The 26,228-nt window shown below is 52.1% G+C and overlaps 1 protein-coding gene across 1 annotated transcript; it reads left to right on the top strand.

Moving 5' to 3' along the window:
- Nucleotides 1-6,931: 6,931 nt before the first annotated feature.
- Nucleotides 6,932-19,489, top strand: Lactbl1 (lactamase beta like 1). The gene is made up of 7 exons (XM_021631454.2): nt 6,932-6,943; nt 9,196-9,331; nt 11,494-11,603; nt 12,586-12,743; nt 14,176-14,414; nt 17,346-17,451; nt 18,285-19,489. The coding sequence occupies exons 1-7, from the start codon at nt 6,932-6,934 to the stop codon at nt 19,267-19,269; spliced, it is 1,746 nt and encodes a 581-aa protein (XP_021487129.1). The 3' UTR covers nt 19,270-19,489.
- Nucleotides 19,490-26,228: the final 6,739 nt, after the last annotated feature.

Genomic DNA, 26,228 nt, shown 5'->3' with positions numbered 1-26,228 from the left:
GATGGGATAGCCTCTGCTGATGTGATCTTGACCCCGTGTATGAGTCTGGTTCTGTTGTTGTTGCTGCTGCTGCTGCTGCTGTAACGAAATACCCGAGCCTGGGAACTTTATAAAGAAAAGAGCTTTGTTTAGCTTACAGTACTGGAGGTCTAAGGATGTGATGCTAGCAATGGCTTTAGGGGAGGGAGGGCTTCAAAGCACCACATTGTGTGTGTGTGTGTGTGAGAGAGAGACAGAGAGAGACATGCAGACAGACAGATTTCGCTTTGTGAGAGAGGAGGTAAAAAGAAAGCCAAAGCTTCTTTGTAACAACCTCCCCTGCCTTAGGGGTGTAGCTCAGTGGTAGCCCATTTGTGTAGGATGTATAAGGACTCAGGTTCCATCCCCAGTATTTAAAAAATGAAGAAACCAAAACAACACTCTTTGGCTCATCAGGTTAAGGCACTTCCCACCTGGTTACCCTGACAACCCGAGTTGAAGTCCTAGAACCCACATGGTTGGGGGAGAGAACTGACTCCTGCAAGCCGACCTCTAACCTCCACACTTGTCTGTTCGTAGACATGATTCCAGACACAGAATAATAAAATAAAAACAAAACAGCAAACACCCTCCCCTTGAGGTAACCAACCCAGTCCCAGACTGCTGCTGTAATAAAAACACCATAATTAAAAGGGACGTGGGGAGGAAAGGGTTTATTTGGTTTGCAGATTACATCATCAAGGGAGGCCAGGGCAGGAACTCTCTGCTCAGGAGTGAAAGCAGAGACCATGGCCTAACACTGTTTACTGGCTAGCGGTCAGCCGCCTTTATTTTTCCTTTCCTTTTTTTTCTTTCCAGACAGGCTCTCACTATGTAGCCCCAGCTGTCCCGGAACTCGCTCTGTAGAGCAGGCTGGCTTCAAACTCTGCCTCCTGAGTGCTGGGATTAAAGGGCTGTGCCATCTTAGGCACTCCTCAGCTTTCTTTTGAAGCTCAGGCCGCCAGGCCTGCCCAGAGATGCTGCCACCCAAGGTGATTTTGCCCCTAAGTCAATTAGCAATCAAGAAAACGACTGTTAGGAAATATAGAAAATGTGGAGGTTACATGCGGGTCCACAAATCACACCACGAGATCGGTTCCACGCTGGAGGTTTATTAGGGGAATGGGGTTACAGAGAGGGAGAGAGAGGGAGAGAGAGATAGAGAGAGGGACAGAGAGAGAGAGAGCCAGAGAGAGAAAGAGGAAAGGAGAGAGAGAAAGGGGAGGGCCCCAGTTCTCTTATAGGGTGACCCAGGGACATGCGCAGATAGTCTAGGTGTCTTCACAACTGCCTGATAACTGGTCTATCAAGTCCCTTGGGGCTGGCCATAGAAGTGCCTGCTTACTGATCCCAACAACGACCGAGGACCAATCTGGTGGAGGCAGTTTTTTAGTTGAGGGTCCCCTTCCCAGGCGTCTCCTTGACAACCAAGATTAAAAACACCCTTCTTGCTAATGACCTGGGTTCGGTTCCCAGCACGCACACCAGGCAGCTCACAGCCGCCTACAACTCTAGCTCCAGGGACTGCAACACCCTTCTCTAGTCTCTCTGGGGTGGCATACACTTACGTCACACAGGCACACGTTCACATTCAAAAAAGGAATATTAAAATGCCATCACAGTTATTTACGTGTGAGCACTCGCCCTGAGGAACAAACTCAGCAAGGGCCTGAACCGGCTGACCCATCTTGCCGGCCCTGCTTGGAACTTTTTAACTTTGTGTTTGGTGGCTCCTTAGACACGTTCCCTAACTCTGTTTTCTTCTTTTTTTAAAAGTATCAGTGCACAGTTCACAGTGGCACACTCCTGTAAACCCAGCGCTTGGGGGGGGGGGGGGCAGAGGCAGTTGGATCTCTGAGTTCGAGGCCAGCCTGGTCTACAAAGCAAGTTCCGGGACAGCCAGAGCTACATAAAGAAACCCTGTCTTAAAAAAACAAAACAAAGCAAGTATTTTGCCTGCGTGCAGACACATCATCTCTGCATGCACCGTCTCTGTGTCTGATGTCTGATGCCTGGGAGACCAGACGCTGGCCTTGGGGCCCCAGGAGCTGGAGTCACAGATGGTTGTGGGCCTCCGTGTGAGTGCTGGGAACTGAACCCAGGTCCCTGGAAGAGCAGGCAGTGCTCATAACCACTGTTCAGCCTCTCCAGCCCATGTTTTGAGCGCCCATATTCTCGGCATGTTGTTTTAAATAAATGAAAGGAAAGTTTGAAAGTTATCGGCAGAGCCTGGGAATTAGCTTGGCTAGTAGAGTGCTCGTTGGCCACGCGTCAAGCCCTGGGGCCGAGCCCCAGCACTGTGTACGGTTAGGTTTGTAATCCCAGCACTCCGGAGCCAGAGGCCAGAGAATCAGAAGTTCAAGGTCATCCTTGGCTACCTAGTGTCTTCAAGTCCAGTCTGGACTTTTTTTTTATTTTTTATTTTATTTCAGATTCTGTCTCAAAAAATTATCTCTTTAAAATAAAATAAACCAAAACCGTGTCATGTTCTAGTTAGAGCTTGGCTGCCTGCTCAAGAACTAGTGCCTGTGAATGCTGGATTAAAAAAACGAGAGCTGTGGCACAGGCCGGTCATCCTAACACTGGCTGGTGGCAGCAGAAGAGCCAGCGTGCAAGGCTGGCTTCAGCGGGCGGGCGGGCGCATGCGCGCGCGCACACACACACACACACACACACACACACACACACACACACACACACACGGCACCCCGATGAAAAGGGGTAAGCAAACGCTGATTGCCAGGGCAGTAGCCACTGCAACTTCTCTTCAGCAGAACCCGAAAGGAAACCGTCGCCTCACAGTGACTCACTGTCACCCCAAGTCACACTGACATCCAACCTACAAATCATCTCACGTCAAGCCGGGCAACCTGCCTAGGCGCCCCACAGGCGCCCTCCTGCCCCCGTGTTGGCCGGCGTGCTCTCTCCCCTGGAATCCTCACCTTCCATGTCCGCTGTTCTAATTCATTCTCTTCCAAGGCCGCCAGCTCCGGGCAGCCTCCCTCCAGCTCTCAGCATGGAAGTCCCATCTGCCGCCAGTGCTTTCCACAGAGGCGTGAGGTTTGGAAGCTTCGGGTCCACTTGAGGGTGAAGTGGAGAGACCCTGGAGATGTAGCGCAGTGCCCAGCATGCGCATGTGCAAAGAACTGGGTCCCATCCCGGCACTACAGGGAACGGAACAAAGCTAACGAAAACCCGCTTCCTCTGCCTTGTGCGCAGATGATCCTCCTGCGTCGTCAATTCCCTCAGACAACAACTATTCTGCCTCCCTCATCAGCTCTATGTCTTTTCCACAAGACAGGTCATTTTCTTTTTCTTTCTTTCTTTCTTTCTTTCTTTTTTTTTTTGGAATTGTTAATTTTTTTTCTTTATCTTTTTTTAGGGGTGGGGAGTGGGGGGTGGGGGGTGGGGGGAAGGGTTTCCAGACAGGGTTTCTCTGTGTAGCCTTGGCTGTCCTGGACTCACTTTGTAGACCAGGCTGGTCTTGAACTCAGCAATCTGCCTGCCTCTACCTACTTCCTCCCTGAGTGCTGAGATTAAGGGTGTGTGCCACCATTGCCTGGCAAAATTTTTCTTCTTAATTGTGTGTATATGTCTGTGTTTCTGTGTGGGTGTGTGCATGTGAGCGCAGGTGATTTCAGAGGCCAGATGTCTCAGATCACCTGGGGCTGGAGTTACAGGCAGTTGCTAGCTTGAAATGTGGGTGCCGAGGGCACACTTAACCTCACAGCCATTATCTTGTTCCCCTTCCTTCCTTCTTTCTTCCTTCCTTCCTTCCTTCCTTCCTTCCTTCCTTCCTTCCTTCCTTCCTTCCTCCCTCCTTCCCTCCCTCCCTTCTACCAAGGCAGAGTTTCTCTTTTTAACCCTAGCAAACCTGGAACTCTATGCCAGGCTGGCCTCGAACTCGGACTTCGGCCTGCCTCTGCCTTCTGAGTGCTGGGACTAAAGGTATGCGCTGCCACCGTCCAGCTCCCCTTTTCTTTTAAACAAAGTTTTAGCCCCCCCCCCCCGTGTATGCATTTGGATCACGTATGTGCCTGTGCATGTGTGCCCGGGTCTCCCGTGTCTTTCTCGGGCACGTTCCAGCTCGTCTTCTTTAAGATGGCGTCTCTTACTGAGCCTGGAGCTCAACAATCAATGCGATCCCCTGGCCAGGGGGTCCCAGGAGGTGCTCCCCCAACACCAACCTGTGGGCTGCGGAACTGAACCCAGGTCCCCACGCTTGGCCGCAAGCCCTAGACCCACCCAGCGGTCTCCCCATCCCCTCTGCTTTTTGAGCCACTCTCACTGAGTTGCCCAGGCTGGCTTGGAACTTGATAACCTCCGGCGGTCGGTGCTTTTGGTCCTCTTGTCTCAACCTTCTGAGTTGCTGGATTACAAACCCGCATCGCTGAGTCTGGCTTAGGGTTTAATTTGGTGTCATCTCCTTTTCCATCACGTTTAAAGAGAAAATCCCTGCTCTCGAACCAGGCAGTGAGCAACGCTGCCACAGCCAAGATTAAGGCTCCAGACCTGCGCAGCAGGAAGGAGAAAGAACTGTTGAAACAATCGGACTGCCTGAACAAAGCTGGAGCTGCCCCAGCCTCGTGTGGCCAAGGTAACAGACAGGGCTGCGTCCACATGCTCTCCAGGACACGAGTCAACCGCAGATCCGCTCGGTCATTAACTAGACTCAAGAAGAAAACCTCGGGCGTAGGGTTGGGAGGGAATGAGGGAGCGGGATACAGCTGAGATACAGAGTTAATAAAATGTAATAATAAAAATTAAAAATTTAAAAAAAAAAAGAAGAAAGAAAACCTCGGGGAATTCTAGGAGGGCAAGAGTTATAAACCTAGAGCCACGCCCCAAGCACTAAGAGGAGCTGAAGCGCAGGGAGCAGAAGGGGAAGGAGCAGCTGTGCTGCTGTGCAAGAATGCAGGCGAGGCCTGAGGTGGCAAGGACAATCGAGGGTTCCATGGGTACAGAACCTGAGGAGCAATCCTCAAGAAAAGCAGGCTGGGGCGTCCTGTGTGCGTCTGCTGCCATCTAGTGGCGACATTGCTGTACGACACGATGTGGCTCCTCCTCTGGCTGAATTGGCTTACTTACAAAAGAGAACTAGCTGCCTCCAGAGCTGGGCCAACTTAACTATCCAGGAGGAGCGCCACGGAAGACAGGTGGGTGTCCCACAGGGAAGTCTTGTAGTCCTTTGAAGTGAATTAACCGACTAAGATCATCAGCCCTAGCTTTGACATGCTATTCTTGCCCCGGAGGACCTCAGATGGGGTCATCCGAAGGAAGGCATTCCCAACGGGGCTCCAGCGTTCCAATCTTGGCGCTGGCATTTCCAGGGAGCTTCGGACATCAGCTTCTTTGGACGGAAAGTGACAAAATAGATTCTGCTTTGTGTGATTGCTGTGTAGATCAAAAACACAGACAGGGCCTGTGAGGTGGCTCAGTATGAAAGTGTTTGCCAGCAAGCCTGATGACCTGAATTCCATCATCCCTGGGACCCACACAGTGGGAAGAGAAAGCCAGTGCTTGCAAATTGTCCTCTGACATTCCAGCAGGTTCCTTAAGAATCTAAAGTCAGCCTTGGGGCCAGGTTGGGAGCTTGATACCAGAGCGGGGTCATGAGAGCCAGCCTTGGCAGAACCCTTCCTGGGGCAGTTTCGGGGGGGGGTTGCTTTACAGGCACCCGCCTGCTTAATTAGGTGTGGTTACTTTCATCCTCATTTACAAAGAAACCAAGCGGGCTCCGCTTCCAGGCAACAGCGGTGCCCCTGAGCATTTCCCAGTAAGACCCACACTGTGTTCCCAGAGGTGACTGGTTTGGGCTTGGAAAGGGTCCTGGTGACTGTGCTTTGTCACCTCGTTTCCACCCTGGGTCCCTTTGTGCCCTAACTCCCACCCCAGGTCTATAGCTTCTGTGGTCACAAGGTGTCCAGTGCTCCGACACATCTGCCCAGCTTCCCTGCTGCTGGGGCTTGTGGGAGCTAATCCTCCAGGCAGAGGGCAGGGAGGGATTAGCGCTGGAGAAATGAGGGCCACATCTGTCACTGCTGGGAGTTTGGGCAAAGCCCACGCTGAGAGTGCAGGAGGACGCTCCTGTCCCTTGGAACACGGAGAAAGAGCTGAATCGTGGGTTCTACTGGCTCCTTTGGGAAGGAGGTAAGATGTGAGAGTCGGGGCCTGGCAGTCAGGGGCAGGCTGGGGAGTGGAGCCGGAATTAGATGCCTGGCTCTGTTGGTAGCCTTGGGGTAGGTATGGTGCCTACCTCTCCAGGTGTGCCTGAGATAGAAGGATTTCTGGGAATGTGGGTCTTTCTGTGCAAAAACCAGGACAGTCCTGGGCAAATTGGCCCTGTGGGTCATCCTGGACGAGGCTTCTGAGCTTGGAAAGTGAGGTCCCTTTCCCACCATCCTCATCTTACCCTTTTTTCTAGGTATTCTCTGCTCCCTCTTCTCTGAGGACATCTTTTTGTTTGTTTGTTTGTTTTGTTTGAGACAGGGTTTCTCCATGTAGCCTTGGCTGTCCTGGACTTGCTCTGTAGACCAGGCCGCAGAGTGTGGGATTGTAGGCGTGAGCCACCATTGCCCGACTGTCAGAACATGTCTTTTTTGTTGTGTATGGGTGTTTTACCTACCTATATATTTGACTCACAAGCATGCCCAGCACCCCTGGAGAATGTCAGATCCTCTGGAACTGGGGTTACAGACAGTTGTGAGCTGCTGTGTGGAAGCAAGGAATTGAACTCAGATCCTCTGGAATAGCAGCCAAGTGATCTTAAGCTATGAGCCATTTCTCCAGGCCTTGCCTCCCCACCACTCCCACCACCTTTTGCATCCACTCTTCTTAGTTTCCCGCCTACAGGGTCTCCTGGGCTGCAGGCCTGAATCCTCAAGGAGCTGGAATCTTCCATGCCTTGGGGAGGATGAAGACTCAGGTGAGGCTCAAACTGGAAGTCATCTTGTCAGTATCCCTGTTCCTCCCCAACTACCTGCTCCGTGACTCCGCCCTCCCTCCCATCCTGCTACACCGATCTTGCTTCCCCCATAGCTTCACAGGGGCTCACCTGAGCTCTCCAGGGAGAGGGGCAGTTGTCAGGCTCCAAGAGGTGAAGTCATTTGCCCAAAGCTGGGAAGCGCAGAGCTGAAGTCAGGTTCTGTGTGTTGCCCTTCCCAGAGTGTTAGACAAGTGATGCTATATAGTCGGTCTCTCTTTGAGGCTGGCTTATTTCACTTAGCACCGTGCATTCAAGATTTAGCCACGTTTCTGTACATATCAACATTCTACTCTTTACGTAGCTGTGCAACATTCCACTGCCTGAACGTATGTACCACCATCATTTTTCTTTTCTTTCTTTCCTCACTGAAGGGCATGTGGTTGATTCAGGCCTTTGAAAACTTGTAAGTAGCTAGGGAGATGGCTCAGTGAGTAAAGTGGGTGATCTGCAAGCATGAGGACCCAAGTTCAATCCAAGGTACTATGTAAAAAGCCTGGGGTGCAGTGGTGTATCCCTTCAACCCCAGTGTTGGGGAGGCAGGGACAGGCAGATCTTTGGAATTCTCTGGCCAGCCAACTTTCCCTAATCATTGAGCCTCATGACCCAGGGAGAGGTCCTGCCTCAGAAAACAAGGTGGAGAGCCACAGAGGAGGGCAGCTGCTGTCGACTTCTCGCCTCTAATGCACACACACACAGATGCACGCGTACACGCAGAGAGAAATTTAAGAACGAAGAACGGCTCCTGTATGGACCCCAAGTTCTAGAGGTGAAAAATAATCCTGAAGCCCAGTGTGGTTCCCAGATGCAGAGAATTCCATCCTCTCCTTCACACTGAGGAGCGCCCTCCCCCCCCACCCCTGCCCTGGGCGAGGGGCTGTCTAGGTTTTAAATGGACCATGAGGCAGGGCTAAATCTAGACCTGTCTTTCAAATCGCAGGCCAGGGTTAAAGGCTTTAACTCCAAAGCAGTTCCCAAGAGGCGGGAAAATGACAGTAGTTGCTAGTGCTGAGAAGCGAGGATAACTTACGTGGATGCCTGTAAAACCCTGAGAACATGGTCTGCTTATGTAAGCTCGGGCTGTTCCCGCTGCCTGGGAATGACAGAGTCAGCAAGCTACGTGTCCTAGGTGCCCCATACCCACAGGAGTCTTGGGCAGCAGGCACTATCTGGGTACCAGCTCTGTGAGGGTAGAGATCCCTGAAGCTGGCTACTGCCTCATCCCAGCAACCTGGCACAGTGCCTGGTGCCCAGTGGCTGCTCAGGAAAAAGGTGGGGGACAAGGAAGGGACCTTGTCAGATGCAAAGGTTGAGAACCGGGCGGGGTGGCTTTGCTACTGTCACGTGAAATTTCCTGGGGATGATGTGAACACACGTCTGTTTACCCAGGAAGAAAGCATCGATGACAGACCAAAGAAACGATGCCACCAAGTGCTGTTTAGTGATCTGGTGAATGTGTGAGGTCACACAGAGGCCTGGGTGTGTGTGTCCTGGCTTCATTTCTGTCCATTACAGAGTCTTTTCTACCTGTCTTGGAAGGGTGGCATGGTGACCGTGCCGTGGCCATAGGAACAGTCTCTCAGAGACACCCACCGCCGTGAGCAGCACCCACGAGCCGGGGGCTTCAGGCATGCCCACTGGGTGCTCTGCCCTAGGTTTAAGCTGAGGAACCCAGAGGTGGAAGAGAGACAGGAGCCCTGGAAGTGCGGTGTGGCGAGGTCTGCTGTGCACACCTCAGACCCGTGCTGAGTCACCAGCGCACCAAACGCTACAGAAGGGGGGAAGTGGACAGGTGTCCCTGGCCTGGAAGGCTCCCCGTAAGGAAGGCCAGCCGACAGTGGGAGGGGCAGGGGGCATGGCATTGGTCTACACTGAGGGACTTCCATTTGCCCTCCCTTAGGGTTGGGAAACAGGTGTGGAGAGTTGGGGAAGGCTTCCTGGAGGAGGTAGCATCTCAATGGTGCATCTTGATAAGCATATGGTGAGGTGAGGTGAGGTGAGGTGGTGAGGGTGAGGGTGAGGGTGAGGGTGAGGGTGAGGGTGAGGGTGAGGGCATCAGGGCCAGAACCAGGTGTGTAGAGCTGATGAGGCCCTCACCGTGGTGAGGCCCTCGGCTCCACAGGTAACTTGCAGTGAGGCGACCTTCCTCTCCCTGCCAACCCTGGAGGCCATAACCTGTGCTTTTGCTTCTTCAGGCCTGCCAGCAGTCCAGTCTCCTAAAAGGGAAAAGGAAATGGTTTCTGCGGGCCCTCAGTGGCTTCCTCTTCCTGTTCTCGGTGGCCATGACTGGCTGCTTTCTGTGGCAGTACCACCTCCCCAAGTTGCAGAGTGGTGAGTGAAGAAGCTGCTCCTCCCTCCCTGACGGCCCCCCAGGGTCTGGAACAGCCAAGGACCTGAGGGTGTTGGAGGACAGTTGAGCTTTAGACTCAGGAGCATAGGAGGCCTCCGTTCTCACTTTGAGTCACACTGTTGGTTCCTGGCCAGTTCATGAGACCTCTCTGGGCTTGGTCCAGCTCTTATAAACGGAGTAAGAACCCTGTTGCCATCAGGGTTTCACAGGTCATCAGTCTGGGGGTCAACTCAGGGCTCCTCAGAAGCGCAAACAGAAACCACTCTGCCAGGAAAGGTTCTTCCCAGGTAAGCCTGACGACTTGAGTTTGATCCCAGGACCTACCTGAAGATTGAAGAAAGAACTAACTCCACAGACTTGTTCGCTGACCTCCACATGCACACCATGACATGTGTGTATGTACACACACACACACACACACACACACACACTCACACATTTAAAATTTTTAGTTTAAAAAATTAGGCCGGGGCAGGCGGTGGTGTCGCGTGCTTTTAACCCCAGCACTCAGGAGACAGAGGCAGGATTGCGTTCCAGGGCTATACAGAAGAACCCTGTCTCAAACAACAACAAAAACCCCAGCTCTCCCCCAAAAACCCAGAACCCAATAAAGAATTAAAGTAAGTAAGTACGTCAGTAAGTTTAAACGGTTTCCCTTGCTCTGTGGGCTGGCCTGACCCCGCCCCTTGCGAAGACCCCCTCATTCTCTCTAGCACTATAGAGGGGCAGGTCACCACTGCCCCGGGAGCAGCCCCTCCCAGGCCTATCATTCATATTGCCAGCGCCTGAGCTCAGCAAGGTGCCCGGGGCGCCAGGGTCTGAGAGCCTTCTGCAAACACAGCTCCTCCCAGTGGCTCCCCAGAAAGTCATCTCCCACCCCAGTCCTTTCTGGGGTAAATTGCTTCTGAAGGGACTTCTCTGGTGCTCAAGCAAACACAACTCCAGCTGTTCAGGGCCACGCTGCTCGAGCTGCCAAGCCATGATGGACAGGTGGCACCATAAGTACCGCAAAAGGAATTCTTAGCGGGGAAACTTGGAGAGAGACATTTGAAATGCAAGCGGAGCTGTGTGAGCCGACCCGGTGGGTACAAGCCAGCGTCAAACCACTGTGAACCTCCCAGAGCGTGGGCAGGCTAGACGGCTCAGCAGGTAAAGATGCTTTTGCCACCAAGCCTGACTCTGGCCTCCACACTCACGCTGTGGCAAATCTCCCGCACCCGCGCCCCCAGCATGGGCACTTTCAGGGCCTGCCCAGACTTGCCGACTCCGAAAGGAAGTCTGAGACTCCCCAGGTGCCTCTGGTTGTCTGGCTACAGAGGCTGGACCCACCCAGGCCCCGAGCTGGCAAAGCTGAGGCTCTGCACAAGACTTCTATTCCAATCACCGACCTCCAGGTCTGAGGAGTAAGCCACCGCAGGGACTAGGGAGGTAGCTTAGTGGCAGGGCACTTGCCTACGTTGTGCAAGGCCCCGGGTTCTATCCCCAGCACCACAGAGGAAGAACCAGAAACAACAAACTCACTGTCCGATTATTCCTCTTCGTTCTTGGGGCTGACTGACAGTTCTGTTGATGGTCTAACCTAGTCTCTTCAAGGAAGTATGCAAGTGGCTTGGGATTGGAGCCTCTCTAGGCAGGGCCTTGTGCTTTCGGGGCTAATTTCCTAGACTTATCCGTGTGATGACAGCCATTCCCTGGACAATGAAAGAACAGACTCACTTCATTCTGGGGACAGAATGAGCTGTCCCTGCTGCTTCAGGCCTGAGGCCCCGCTGGGGTTTCAAGTTCACATTATCTGAACATACAAAACTAGCTTGAGGTATAGACGGATGGAGGGATGGATGGATGGATGGATGGATGGATGGATGGACAGATAAATGGATGGATGAGGCTGAGCCTGACAGGAGGAAGGGAGGGTGGAGACCGGTAGCTGACCTGAAGGGACTCAATCCTAAAGGTGATACTGCCTTGGCCCTTGGTGCATTCCTTGGCTGGCCCATGACTGAACATCTGGGAAGGCTCCAGCCGGTGGGAGGCCGTTCCCAAGACATGGCTCCGGCCTTTGCTGCAGACTTCCGGTCCTCTAAGGTGTCCCTTTGCCCTTGATCTGACCTCTTCTGTCCTCACCTCCTGATGCACCCTCTAGGTTCCTTGAAGCCAGAGGTGACCGCAGCCCCCATGAGGATGTGTCCCCGGCACCCTGAACTTGTGCCTCTGGTTCACCCCCTGCCTGTGCTGAAGGAGGCCTTGGAAAAGGTTAGAGATGGTGCACGAGGTCACAGGGAGTGTGGTAAAGCTTGGTAGAGGAGGGACTGCTCTCTGTGATGTGGCATTCATTCATTCATTCATTCACTCATTGATTCATTCACTCAACATGTGTTTTTGTTGTTGTATAACAGCCCTGAATGTCCTAGAACTGGGTCAGCCTAGTCCTAGGCTGGCCTCACAGAGATCCACCCGCCTCTGCCTCCTGAGCACTGGGATTAAAGGCGTGCGCCACCATGCCCAGTTTTCAATGTTCATTTCTTGAGTTCCTGCTCTGTGCCTAGAATCCTAGTGCTTGGGAAGCAGAGGCAAGAGGTCTTGGAAGTTTGAGGCCAGCCTGGTCTACATAGTGAGTTCTAAGCCAGAGAGGGCAGGGAGAGACTGACTCTTAGTCAGTCTGTAGGCGAAGGAAGCAGCTAAGGTAACACGTATTTCACCTGGCAGTGGTGGCGCATGCCTTCAATCCCAGTGCTCAGATGGCAGAGGCGGTCAGATCTGAGTTCAAGGCCAGCCTGGTCTAGAGAGTGAGTTCCAGGACAGCCAGGGCTACACAGAGAGACCGAGTCTTGAACCTCCCCCTCAAGAAAAAGATGCCACATATTTCTGACTCAGGAGCAAAAGTGAAGGTTAGGAGCTGGGAGGTGGTGGTGCTTACACACACTCACCCCCACACACAAATCACACACATACAAATCATGCACTCACATACATACACCCAAATCACACTCGTACACACACACACACACACACACACACACACACACACACACACAAAATCTTTTAGGGAACGCTATGTCTGATAGAGATGGAAGGAAAGTTGCTCTGAGAGTCAGGCCTTCACAGGGCGTGGTACTGGGACCTCAGGGTCTGGGGGCTCCTGGGGTACTGTGGAGGGTACAGCTATAGGGTCAGGTGGGTGTGCTGAGGCAGGGGTTGACACGGCACCCAAGCTGAGCCCCTCTTCTCCCTCAAGGTGGATGGGATTCTGCGTGAGGCAATGCTGGCCCCAGGCCTGGCTGCCATGTCTGCCCTTGTCATCCACAATGACACTGTGCTCTGGACTGGGAACTTCGGGAGGAAGAATGGCTCAGATCCAAATTCTGGAACCCCTAATGAGTACACCATGTACCGGTTAGTGGGTGACCTCCAGGGTCTCAGAGGGGAGGAACAGAATGGCAAGCCAAGCAAATAGAGGAGGCAGGGAATTGAATTCAAGGGAACTCAAGAGAATTGTGGCTAGGGTCTTAGCTGACAGGGCCTATGGCTCAGCTTTGATAATTCTATAGAAGAGGAGACAGAGGTCCAGAGACCAGGACGAGGGCCCGCAGGGACCACAGGCCAAATGAGAAAAAAGAGCCACCTCCTCACCTTTCCCTGTGCCACACAGGAGCAATAACCAGCTCCTAGCCCTGTTCTACACTGGCCCAGTTGGAAGCAGCTGGGGACACTTGGCTGTGTGCCCAGAGCCTCTCCTCTTGGGTGCTGTCTGCAGAGTCCTCAAAGCTGCAACAATGGACACACTTGATCCCAGGATGCTGTGGGGGCTTTCAGAGTCAGGTGGGACTTAGCCCTCACACTGTACCTTTGTGGCTCCAGGCACAGGGCCCAGAGTTCTATTTGTCTTGCTTACTGTGTGCTCACCACCTGCCTGGCATGCTGAGTGCTTTGCACTCTCTCTCTCTCACACACACCTATCCCTATTATACCCCATGAAACCAACAGTCAAACGCTCAGAAAGGTCTAATAACTAGCCGAAGGCCACACAGCCAGTGAGTGGAAGGACTGACCAATCCCAGGGACTGGCCTGGTAAAAGGCCCAGCGTGGGGCAGGTGCTGAACTGTCTGTCCTGTCTCAGCTTCTGGTACATTCTAAGTATCTGCAGGCAGCAATGCAGAACCTGGGGACTCGGCCTGAGACACAGACTTAGAGGAAAAGTGTCAGCCCAGGACCACCAAGACCAAGTTCTCAACACACACACACACACACACACACACACACACACACACACACACACGAGACTTATTTGCCCCAGGGGACAGAGGGCAGGGATAAGGGACAAAGACAGAACATAGCGGAAGAGGGAGAAGGGGGAAGGGAAGCAGTAGTTTTCCCTGAGGACAAAGGACTGCCTCTGGATAGAAAGGAGACAGACAAGCCACTTAGGAAAATGGTGTTTTATAAAGGTACAAGGGGAAACCTTTGTGTTAGGAGGAGGTGTTTAATCTTAATTGGGTGTGTTAATTAGGTGAGCCAAAGGGGGCTTTTGATCACTGGGCTTCGATACTTTGACAGCTGGGCCTTGATAGTCAGCCTGAGGAGGAGGAAGTGGCCATATACCAGAATAGACCTTGGTGGCTAGCTTTTAACAGTTTTTAGCAAAGCAGAGGGGATAGGGAGAGGGGCAAAGCCTGCCAGAGCCATCCTCGCTACTGTTGAGCTGGCCAGAGTCCCTTCACAGACGAGGGTGGAATCTAGCGTGTGAGGAGCCAGAACTGGGCACAGGGTAGCGCCCCAGCTGTGAGGCTGACAGGTTGCCCTCTGCACCTCCATACCCCAACCCAGGATTGCCAGCATCTCCAAGATCTTCCCCGTGCTCATGCTCTACCGCCTGTGGGAGGAGGGCGTCGTGGCCTCCCTGGATGACCCTTTGGAACGCTATGCCAGCACCTTCTCCATCAACAACCCACTGGGCACGGCCCAAGGCCCTGAGCCACAGGGTCCGGTGGGGGAATTTGAAGAGATGGGCTCCCTCCCAAGGCCTTCTCCTGTCACTCTCCGGAGGATGGCCAGCCAGCTGTCAGGTGAGCCTTGGGATTGCCCAGCTGAGGGGCGTGGGGGCAGGCACGGGATACAGATTCCCATCCATTAGGGCCCCGCTCTGGTTCCTGAACTTCCAACCCACAGGCCATGGGGTGGTGGCCAGGGTTGAAAAAGCTGAGGTAAGCCTGGGATTTTTTTTTTTTTTAATTTTTATTTTAAAAATGGATGTGTGTGTGCGAGTATGTGCCACACGCGTGAGGGTGTCCACAGAGGTTTGCATCAGGCTGGAGGAAGATCAGCACATGTGAATGCTGGGAAGTGGACTTGGGTCTTTTGGAAGAGCAGGTTTAGCCGTTACTTCTCCAGCGCTGGAATTTATTTATTTCTTGAGACGGGGTCTCTTGTAGCCCAGGCTGGCTTCAGGCTCACTCTGTAGCTCTGGATGACCCTAACTTTTGCTCCTTCTTCCTCTCCCTCCTGAGTGCTAAGATTACAGGAATGCGTTACTGTATCCAGTGTGTTCCTCACTGGGGAAGGAACTCAGGGCAAGCTAAGCAAGCGCTGTACCAGCTGAGCGCTGTCCCTGGCCTGAATCTGGGAGTACAGATTAGGCAAAGAAACAAGTTCACAGGCAATGAGTCAGGATCTGTGTAAGAATGCCAGTGGAGAGGCAACTGGTAGGGAGCTCTACAGTGAAGACTCAGACTCCCTGAACACATGTATAACGATTGTATGGAAGGCCACAGCCCACAGGGACAGAGGTGAAAGACAGGGACAGAACTGACATGGCACAGAAAAGGCTCTGGAGAAATATTAAGGAATGCCAACTCCTGTTCGCCACAATGTATGTGCACATTGAGACTATACCAAGACATACTTTCCCTGACAGACTAACAAAGATCAAAACAGTAGGGTGCACTGATTGGCCATTAGCACGGAAACAAGGTCCTCATCCACACCAGTGGAGGGAATTTAAATTGATGACTCTGTGCTGGTTAGTTTTATGCCAACTTGACACAGCTGAAGTCATATGAGAGGAGGGAATCTCAACTAAGAAAACGTCTCCAGAGGTCCTGAGTTCAATTCCTAGCAACCACATGGTGGCTTATAACCATCTATAGTGAGATCTGGTGCCCTCTTCTGGTTTGCAGGCATATATGCAGTCAGAATACTATATACATAATAAATAAATAAATCGAAAGAAGGAAGGAAAGAAAGAAAAGAAGGAAGGAAGGAAAGAAGGAAGGAAGGAAGGAAGGAGGGAAGAAAGAAAGAAAGAAAGACTCCATAAGATCGGGTTGTAGACAGGACTGTAAGGCATTTTCTTAATTAGTAACTGATGTGGACGTAGGAAGGTCCATCCCTTGGTGGGTGGTGTCATCCTGGGCTGGTGGTTCTGGGTTATTTAAGAAAGCAGGTTGAGCAAGCCATGAGGAGCAAGCCAGGAAGCAGCACCTCTCCATGGCCTCTGCATCAGCTCCTGCCTCTGGATTCCTGCCCTGTTTGAGTTCCTGCCTTGGCTTCCTTCTATGAACTGTGATGTAAAAAGTAAACAAACCCCTTTCTTGCCAGGCAGTGGTGGTACATGACTTTAAACTCAGCATTTGGAAGGCAGAGGCAGGAGGATCTTTGTGATTTCGAGGCTAGCCTGGTCTACAAAGCGAGTCTAGGACAGCCAGGGCTACACAGAGAAACCCTGTCTTGAAAAACAAAACAAACAAACAAAACAGAAAAAAAAAAACCCTTTTCTCTAAGTTGCTTGGGTCATGGTGTTTCATCATAGCAATAAAAACCCTAATAAACAAATAAACAAATGGATAAAACCTGTATAAAGGCAAATTCAAATATTTATCCCAATTGTTTTCTTGTCTTGTCTTTTTTGGGATAGGGTCTCACGTAGCCCAGGCTTTCCTCACATGCTCTATGTAGCTGGAGATGACCTTGACCTTCTGATCCTCCTGCCTCCACCTCCTGAGTGCTCCCACCACACCAGGCTGCTTGTCACCGTGGCTGGAGATTAGCCCGACAGCATGCACTTGGCATGTGAGAAGCTCTGAGATGAGCTCCAGCAACAGAGAAAAAAAAAAGTATATATTCCCCTGGAGAAATTTCACTTCTAGAAAATCCTACTGAAGATGATCTCACCCCGAGCAGCATAATGCTCATAATTATTCACTGCATAGTGTTTACAGTAAAAAGAGAGGAGCCAGTGTGGAGGCACACACCTATGGCCCAGCACTCCCAAGATGGAGGCAAGAGGATCAGGAGTTCAAGGTCATCCTGGGCTACACAGTGAGTTCAAAGCCAGCCTGGGCTTCCGTGAGACCTTATCAAAATCCCAAAGCCCAAACAAGAAGAAATAACCTACATGTTCCTCGCTGGGGGAATGGCTATGCAATTAAAGTCTGTATAGCTCTAAAATGATAGTGTTCTTTGTTTACTGATATGAAATAAAGTACGTGTATTATATGCTGCTACAGAAATAAACATAAACTATATTAAAACTATGTAAACACAATTATAAAAACATGTTTATGTATGAGGCAGGTGTGATGCACATGATTATATAACATACTATGTGTTATATAAATATTAATTTTTTTACATTTTAAAATTCATTTGTGTGTAGGGGACACATGCATGCACTTGTATGGAGGTCAGAGGATGACTTGTGGGGATTTGTTCTCTCTTTCCGACACAGGGGTTCTGAGGATTGAACTCAAGCGTTGTTGGCAGGCACCTTTGCCAGCCCTGAATATTAAATACTTCAGGATGTAGTAAACACCCTTGGAAGGACAGAGCTGGTAGCACCTGGGAGAGCGGAGAGAAGAGAGAGATGAGAACAGTTAGGGGAAATGGTTGCCGGCTATCGGGTGGGGAGGTGTGTAAGAAAAGGTGATTCCACGTTGTTCTGGGGAAGGGCCTTCCCCAGCAACGCCGGTCCTGTAGTTCTGACCACTGCTCTTCCCCAGGACTCCCCCGAAGGCTGCGGGGCACCTCACTGCTGTGGAGAGGCAGCACCCAGGATGCTCTGAGCCTGCTCAAGGATGACGTCCTGGTGGCTGACCCCGGAACCAGGTGAGGAGTGTCCCGAAGTCCACATGCCACCAGTTGGTCAGAGTCAGAAGGTTTCTGGGGATTCCTGAGTAGAGTTCATCACACAGCCAGAAAGACTGAAGCCCAGAGGGGCAGGGAGAGCAAGGTCCGGGAGAACAGGGCTCAGAAGCAGGTCTGTTCCAGTCTTCTGCTCCCTCATCAACCGGGTTGTTTATTAAGCCCTTACTCTAGGGATGGCGTGGTTGTGCACATCTGTAATCCAAACACTTAGGAGGTTGAGGCAGGATAGAGAGATGAAGGCAAGCTTGGGCTATACAATAAAATTGTATATATATATATATATATATATATATATATATATATCCAACCCAAACAAACAAGACACAAGAAGCAAACCAATAAGCAACCAAGGCAATTACTCCACTCAGAATCTGCTAAGCACTGGATGTACCAGCAAACAAATCTGACCCAGGCCCCTTTCTACAGTATGCGCTGGTGAGGGAGACACAGTGAAGAAATAAACAACACAAATAGAGACTTTGCCATGATGGATATGAATGGTGCACAGATAAAGGTCTGGCCACTGAAAGAGAAGCCTAGCTCTGAGAGCTTGGCTGGGGGATATGACACACGGACAGAGGCAGCTGGCACTCCTCTGGCACCCTGGGCCAGATTTCCCTCTGCTTCTCCAAATACTAGACTGTAGGGCGCGCTTCCTTTCCCTCACTTCTGGTGCCACCATACTGTCCTGAGGTTCATATCCAGGATCCCGTCCCGATGCCCCCTTCTCTCTCCATCCGGCTCTCTTGGGGATCACTTAGAGCGTCCCATTTTCACTCCTTCTCTCCCTGTAGATGCCATTACAGCACGCTGGCCTTCTCTCTCCTGGCCCATGTGCTGGCTGCGCACAGGGCGCAGGGCGACTACGAGCGCTGGGTGTCTGAGCAGGTGCTGGAACCTCTGGGGATGAGTGACACCGGCTTTGCCTTGACGGGAGCAGTGCGCGCCCGCCTGGCCGCGGGTTTCTACGGCAGCGGCAGGTCCGCGCCGCTCTACGACCTGGGCTGGTACCGGCCTTCGGGCCAGATGTACTCGACGGCCGCAGACCTGGCCAGGCTGGCCACTGCGCTGCTGGGCGCGGGACCCCGACGGCTGTTGCGGCCCGACAGCCTGGCCACCCTGCTAGCACCGCTACGCGCCTGCGCCCACGGCTACTTCGCTCGCGAAACCGGCACACCCTGGGAGTTCCACGAGAAGCTCGGGTACCGCGTGGTGCGCAAGGACGGCGACCTGGACGGCTACGCCGCCAGCCTGGCGCTCGTGCCACCGCTGCGCCTGGGGTTTGTCCTGCTGCTGGCGGGGCCGCGGCCGCCCACCAGCGACCCGGTGGCTGACGCCCTGGACGCGCTGCTGCCGGCCCTGGAGAGCGCGCTGCGCGGCGCTGAGCTCGCCCCCGCGCCCCCGCCCCGCGCGCGCCCGTTCGCCGGCTTCTTCACCTTCGCCAACCGCACTTACTACGAGGTGCGCGCCGCCGGGCCGCACGGAGAGCTGCGCCTGCGCCAGTTCGGGCCGCGCGTGGACGCGCTCGTGCCCGCTGCCTTCCGCTCGCTCGCTCTGCGCCACGTGCGCGGCCGCGTCTTCCAGCTGCACGTGGCGCGCGAGTTCCCGTGCGCGCTGCCGCTCGCGGACGCCTGGCTGTCTCTGGAGGCCCAGCACGGGCAGCTGGTGCGTTTCTACCCGCTGGACCGCCACGGGCTGGCGCCGGGCTTCGACGTGCCCGGCCTCAACACCTACGGAGTGATGCGCCTGCCGCGCAGGCCGGTGTTCGGCTCCCAGTGAGCTGGGCATCCCCGCGCGCGCGCGCCTGTCGCGCCTTTGCGTTGCCCGCGCGTGCCACCCTCCTCATGCCTCCGGCCTGCCCACGCCCGCCTGCGGCTTTGCTCTTCTCTGCAGTTTTCTCCTGCAACCTCCCCTGTGGCCTCTTCATGCTTACCTCCTCTCCCCCTCACCAGTGGCCTCCCCTGCGTGGTGTCTGTCCCGGCGCCAACCTTCCCCTTCCTCCAACATCCTCCCATGATCGGCAGGGAGGCCAACCAGAGAGCACAGTAGTTGGCGAAGTGGGTTTTTCTTGGACCACAGCCGGTTTCAAACTGCCCTCATCCATCTGGGAGGAAGAGTTACACAGGAATTTACAGTAAGCGTTTAAACACACAGGCATTGTCCATCCACAGTGATATGAGCCAGCCCTTGGGAGAATCAGTAGTTCCAGGCCAACCTGGACAGCAGGAGACCCTGTTTCAAAAAATCAAAGACTGAAACATTTATGTGTGTGTGTGTGTTGAAACAAAGACAAAACACGAGGATCTGTGTGGTCTTTTAAAAACCACTTTTCCTGGGGCTGGTTAAGAGCACTGATTGCTCTTCCAGAGATCCTGAGTTCAATTCCCAGCAACCACATGATGGCTAACGACCATCTATAATGAAATCTGGTTCCCTCTTCTGGTGTTCAGGTGTACATGCAGACTGAACATTGTATACATAATAAATAAATCTTAAAACACACACACACACACACACACCCACCCACACAAACTTTTCCAGGGCTGGGGGTGTAGCTCAGAAATAGAAAGCTTTTCTACAACAGCGTAAACTGTGCACACCTCCTCAGGAGGTGGAGGAGGAGGGAGGATCAGAAGGTTCAGGCCAGCCTGGACTACACAAGACACTGTTTAAAAGAACAATAGTTTTGCTGGGCGGTGGTGGCACAGATCTTTAATCTCAGCACTGGGGAGGCAGAGGCAGGTGGATCTCTGAGTTCCAGACCAGCCTGGTCTAGAGTTCCAGGACAGCCAGAGCTACACAGAGAAACCCTGTTTCCAAAAACCGAAAACAAAACAAAACAAAACAACAACAACAAAACAAAACCCAACAAATCAACAGCCTCCCCACAGCAGTTTTTGTTTTGTTTTTAATTGAGTTACAATATTTGGTGGGGCTGCAAATAGAACCCAGGGCATCAAGTGCCAGCTAAGTGCTCTACCAGCTGAGCTACATCTCCAGCCTGAGCTGGGCCATTTAGAGAAGGATTTGTACCCATCCTCACAATGGAGATACAGAGGGTTTCCGTCACTCCTAATCCACCCCCCCGCATTCCCTTTCTGTCAGTTTCCTCCCTCTGCTCCTCCCTTGGCTCCCGGCAACCACTGATCTGCCTCCTGTCAGTTTAGATTAGTTTCGCCTGCTCCTGAGTTGGGTGTGAATGGGATCGCGCTGCGGAGGTTTTGTGTGCTTCTCTGTGGGCTCAGTGGGCCGGTTTTGAGGTCCCAGTCTTTGTGTGCCTCCATAGTTCATTGCTTTTTATTCCGGGGTATGGCTGTGCTATTTTGTTTATCCTTCACCCACTGATGGACATTTGGGTTGTTTCCAGATGGGGCTGTTAGGAAAAAAAAAAAGTTTGTGTGCAAGTTCTCCTGCGGGCACAGGCTTTCATTGGTTTTGGGCGAGTTTCTAGATGTGACTGCCAGGCAAGTTTCCAAAAGCCTTAGTGCCATGTTCCATCCCCACAAAGAAGTATGTGGTAGTTCTGGTGCCCACATATGTGGAGATACTTTGGCTCTGTCAGGCTTTTTCATTTTAGCCGTGCTGGTAGTTCTGAAGTCATACCTCACTGTGGTTTTAACTGTATTCTGTTTATTGACTTGTAAAAGCTATATATATACCCACACATAAATGTATATATAAGATATGTGTGCACACTGTCTCTCTGGATAGTTTCCCCCAGTCTTTGGATTAATTTTTCATTTTCCTTTTTTCTGTAAGTCAGTATTTAGGTATGTATTTTGAGACACAATCTCTTGTAGTTCAGGCTGGCCCGGAACTCAGTATGTAGCCCAGGGTTGACCTTGGACTTCTGGTCTTCCTACTTCCTTATTCAGGGTGCTGGGAGGCATCTCCCTACCTTGTCTATGCAGTGCTGGGTCCAAGCCCTCAGGGTTTCACGAATTCTAGACAAACTGTTCCACCCAAGCCAAACCCCAACCCCTGTTCTCTGTAAGATTTAAAACAAATGTTTCTGTGTGTACAGTAATCCAGGTATGTCGTCATGAGCACAGGTGCCCTGAGAGGCCAGAAGGTGTCAGACTGGAGTTATGGGGGTTTCTGGTACCTGCGGGTGTGGCCGCCAGGAACTGACTCAAGTCCTCTGCAACAGCAGTAGGAACTCTAACCACAGAGCCACTCCTCCAGCTCCCGGTCCTGGGTATTAACAATTTAAAAACAAGGTCTCACTGTGTTGGGCAGACTCCCTTCAAACTTGAAATCTTCCTGCCTTGGACTTCTCAGTTGCTGAGATCAGTCATGTGCCACCAGGACTGGCCCATTTTCCTAATGGTGTCTTTTGAAGAGCAGAGTTCAACATCTCGATGAGATTGACGCCTGTTAAATCTAATATCTAATGCAAAATTGAGGGTTGCATTTTGTATCACACACACATGCATGCACGTGCGTGCGCGCGCACACACACACACACACACACACACACACACACACACACACTTGAACCCGGGGCCTCATGTGGCTAGGCAGATGCTCTACCAGTAAGCAATATGCTCAGTTCCCATGTGTCTTTTAAAAGTTTTAACTTTTGACTTGGAGATCATCACAAACCCCCACACAAGTGCAGCCTCTACGCCGTTTCTTCTCCCAGGGACATCTTGCAGAATGTTGTAAGACAATGCAGCCAGGACCCAAAGCTTCGCCCTCAGCACCACAGCCCTGCCTTCCCCGTTCACAGCCTCCCCCGTTCCCCGAGCCTTGCCCCCCCCTGAAGCCCTAGCAATCACAGCCTGCTCTGTATGTCCGGAATGCGCTCATTTTCACACTGTCGCATGTTAGGGGCCTTTGAGGTGGCTCCTGAGGTAAAGAGGCTTGCTGCTAAGCCTGACAACCTGAGGGGACCCACATGAGAGAAGTGAGCCAACCCCCCCCAGTCGGTCTCTGGCCTTATGTGTCTAGCATGACACCTGTGTATAGAGACACACACACACGCACACATATGTGTGCATAGCACAGTAAGTAAATGGAATGGTTTTAAAAGGGAGGGGGCTGGAGAGATCACTCCACACTTAAAGGCACTTGCTGCTCTTGCGGAGGACTGAAGTGTGGTTCTCAGAACCCACCTCGAGCAACTCACGATTGTTTATGACTCCAGTTCCAGGGGATCTGATGTGCTCGTTTGGCTTTTGTGGACACATATACACACATGGCACACAGACACATAAAATATTTTTTTTGTTTGTTTTTTGAGACAGTTTCTCTGTGCAGCCCTGGCTGTCCTGAAACTCCCTCTGTAGACCAGGCTGGCCTAGAACTCAGGGATCTACCTGTCTCTTCCTCCCAAGTACCGGGATTAAAGGTGTGCGCCACCGCCACCGCCACCACCACGCAGTCTATATAAAATGAATTTTTAGAAAAGGAAATCTCAAGTGTTAAATAAAGTTGGAAAGCAGGCAAGCTCTTGGGACCCTCCCTCACATCTCCTGTGATTTCTCCAGTCACTCCCAGCGGCTGGAATGTGACTAGTTTGTCCATTCTGGTTGCAGAGCGATGATTCCATAGACGGATGAAACGCCATTTGTCTAACCGTTCACTTCTTGAAGAGTGTCTTGAGTTGTTTCCAACTCGAAGCTCCTATGAATAAAGTTGCTATGAGCATTTGTTTACCCACATCTGTGTGAACTCGGTTTTCTTTCTCTGGGATAAATGCCCAGGAGTGCAAAGGATTGGGGGGCCAATGGAAGTACACGCTGAGTTTTTGAAGCTACTGCCAAGCTGCTGGCTGGACCATCTTGTGCTTTACATAGTGAGAAGGGAGTCCCCCACCACGATGGTTAGTATTTAGTAGTGCCTTTTTTTTTTAAATTTTTAAACGAGGTCTCCCTGTGGCCCAGGCTTGCCTTGAACTTGTGTTCCTTCTAGGCCTCTCAAGTGCTGGGATTCCAGGCACAGGTGTGGGAATCCCTCACCCGGAATGGTAACATTATTTTAATCATTTTAGCCGACGCCATTGTGGTTTTAATTTATCATCTCCTTTTTGTTGCTGTTGGCCCCAGTGTGTGCCATTCATTACATGGCAGAAAAGGACTTCAGAGAAGATTACACTAAAGAGCTGTGTGTGTGTGTGTGTGTGTGTGTGTGTGTGTGTGTAGGCCAAAGGGTGATATTGTATATTTCACCCTTTGCCTTACTTCTTTTGAGACAGAGTCCCTCACTGAGCAAGTGAGGTTTGCTGAGCAGCTGGCCTGGCTGGCCAGCGATCATGTCTGCCATGTCTGCCATGCCTGCCTCTCCACGGTGTTGGGTATGAGAACACAGGCCCTCATGCTTGCACAGAGAGCCCTTACCCACCCAGCCATCTCCTCATCTTTGTTTCTCCGCCGTTATTTCATTCCTTTGCTTTACTGTGCTTTGAAGTTTTTATTTCACTTTGTGCTCTGGCTGCATGTATGCGCGTGCACCAGGTACATTTCCGGTGCCCAGAGACGCCAGAAGAAGGTAATGGATCCCCTGGAACTAGAGCTCCAGATGGTTGGGAGTAGCCGTGCGGGTGCTGGGAGCCAGATGTAAATAACTAAATAAATTGTGAGGTGTTCAGTGTCGTGGTCGGGTTTCTGCCAGGTTTGAGGTCAGCCTGGAATGTAGGAGATTCTCTCTCAACCAGACAAAAACAAACAAGCAAACAAACAGAGGCACTGATGAGATAGCCCAGCAGGTAAAGGCACCTGCAGCCAAGGCTGATGAGCTGAGTTTGACCCTCGGAATCCATATGACTGAAGGAGAGACTGACTATCCTCTGTCCTCTGACCCCTACGTGCACGCTGTGTCGAATCGCCCCTCCAATAACAAGTAAACAAATAAGTGTAAAAAAAATGTCATTAACACTAAAAGGCCTCCTCTCCTGTCGTCCATCTCACCTCTCTTGGTCATTGTTTTGACCTTGAGAAGGTCAAGTCCTCAGTCATCTTCAATTTAAGAACCCAATGTCTTGACTTCTTGTGTTCCTTGATGTGGTGGTTTGAGTGAGGAATGGCCCTCATGGGCCCCCGTATTTGAACATGCGGTCTCCGGTTGGTGGTGCTGCTGTGTGAGAAGCTGTGGAACCTTTAGCAGATGGAGGCTTGCTGGAAGAAGCCTGCCACCGAGGGCGGGGTTAAGAGTCTACAGTCTCACCCCCAACATCCAGTTTTCACCCTCTGCTTTGTGCTGTAGTTGAAGACGTGACCTTTCAGCTTCTCGCTTTGACTTCCCCACCATTATGGACTCTCCCTCTGGACCCAAAAGGAAGGATGCCCATCCTTTCTTAAGATGCCTTTGGTCGTGGCACTTCCTCGGGGTCACAGAAGAGTAATGAACATGCTTGGTTAACCTGTCAGACCCTCATTCTGCTCTCTCATTCCTTCTGGGATGCCCTTCTCAAGCTTCCCCAGACTCCTGGCTCAGCCTCCATCTTCCACATTGAGGCCGCTACCCTCTCAGTGGCCTCCCTAGCTCCAGGCCCATACACCTGGCTGCCCACGTGCCATCTAAATGCCTAGCTGGGCTTCTCGATCATGTCCAAAGTCTGGAGCCTACTTCTGCGGTTTGCCAAGGGCAGTGATTAGATTGAACCCTCAGAGGCTCCTCCATGCTAGGCTGTCTCTCACCTCCACATCCAATCTGTCAGCAGATCCCAGCGGCTTTACTGTCTACTCTGTCCCATGGCTTCCCCCTATTCTTACCCTCCCAGCCCCCATCTTTCCCCGCAGAGCTGCAGTCTTGACCTCCTGTTTCCCTGCTCCATCTTTCCTCTAGGCTGCTTCATCTCCTGCCTCTCCTTGGCAGGCTATGTCTCTGTAACCTGGGTGGACCTCACTCAGCTAGTGACAGGCTCTAAGAGGAAAGCAAAGTTGGGGCATGATGGTCAATGACATCTCTTCCCCCACCTCCCTATCGCAGACTTTCCTGCCTGCTGGTCTGTCCTGCTGAGAAGGGATTTGCTGGAGAAATGCTAAATCAGTTCCCTGAAATAGACTAAATCTCCTAATGGCATGTCCTGCTCTGGAGGACCCTGGCTGACACACCCCACTGACATTCCGAGGCAAGGTGGGAGGGAGGGATCCTTTGAGAAGCCGGGTCACAGTCTCTGCGCTCTGAAACTCTCCAGGAGCCCCTGGCTCATATGGGAAAATGTTTGAGTCCTGGCAAAGGAGTGTAGCTTTCTTTTTTTTCCCTAGTCTCCTCCACAGCCTTTCTTTTTCAGACACCCTGGAGTCTTTGCTGTTCCTTCAGTATGTCTGGCATCCTTCAGCCTCAGGACCTTTGCTCCTACTGGGTGTCTGCCTAGAAAGCACTTCCTGATCAGCCTCGCCCTCACCCCCTCACCGCTTCCATGATCCCCACCCGCTTCAGTGATGGGAACAAAACCCAGGCTCTTGCACATGGTATGGCCGTTCTACCTTAAAACGGCCAACAGGGTTCTGTAATGTAATAGAATGAGGTGGTGGAGCTGTGAGGGGGGTCTATTGGAGGGAGTAGTCACTGGGGGCGTGTATCCTTGGGGGACTGTGTACACCCCTCTTGTGGCTGCTTTCTCTTTTATCTGTCTGTCACGAGGCCCCACAGCTCCCCTGACACACATTCCCACGGCTCTGATGCTCTGCCCAAGCAAATGGGGACAAGTGACCATAAACCGAACCCCCTGACACCATGAACTTACACAGATCCTTCTTCCTTGAAGGTGTCCCTGTCCGCTGGTGTTTGGT

This window comes from Meriones unguiculatus, chromosome 3 (genome assembly GCF_030254825.1).
Source record: "Meriones unguiculatus strain TT.TT164.6M chromosome 3, Bangor_MerUng_6.1, whole genome shotgun sequence".
Lineage (NCBI taxonomy): Eukaryota > Metazoa > Chordata > Mammalia > Rodentia > Muridae > Meriones > Meriones unguiculatus.
Note: the sequence above shows the minus strand (reverse complement) of the source record. Positions and strands in the feature narration are given on the sequence as shown.

Excerpts from the sequence above, each read along its gene's own strand:
- Lactbl1 (XM_021631454.2), top strand. Across the intron at positions 9,332-11,493 it reads CCTCCCCAAGTTGCAGAGTG|GTTCCTTGAAGCCAGAGGTG; the intron begins GTGAGTGAAGAA and ends TGCACCCTCTAG. Across the intron at positions 12,744-14,175 it reads AATGAGTACACCATGTACCG|GATTGCCAGCATCTCCAAGA; the intron begins GTTAGTGGGTGA and ends ACCCCAACCCAG.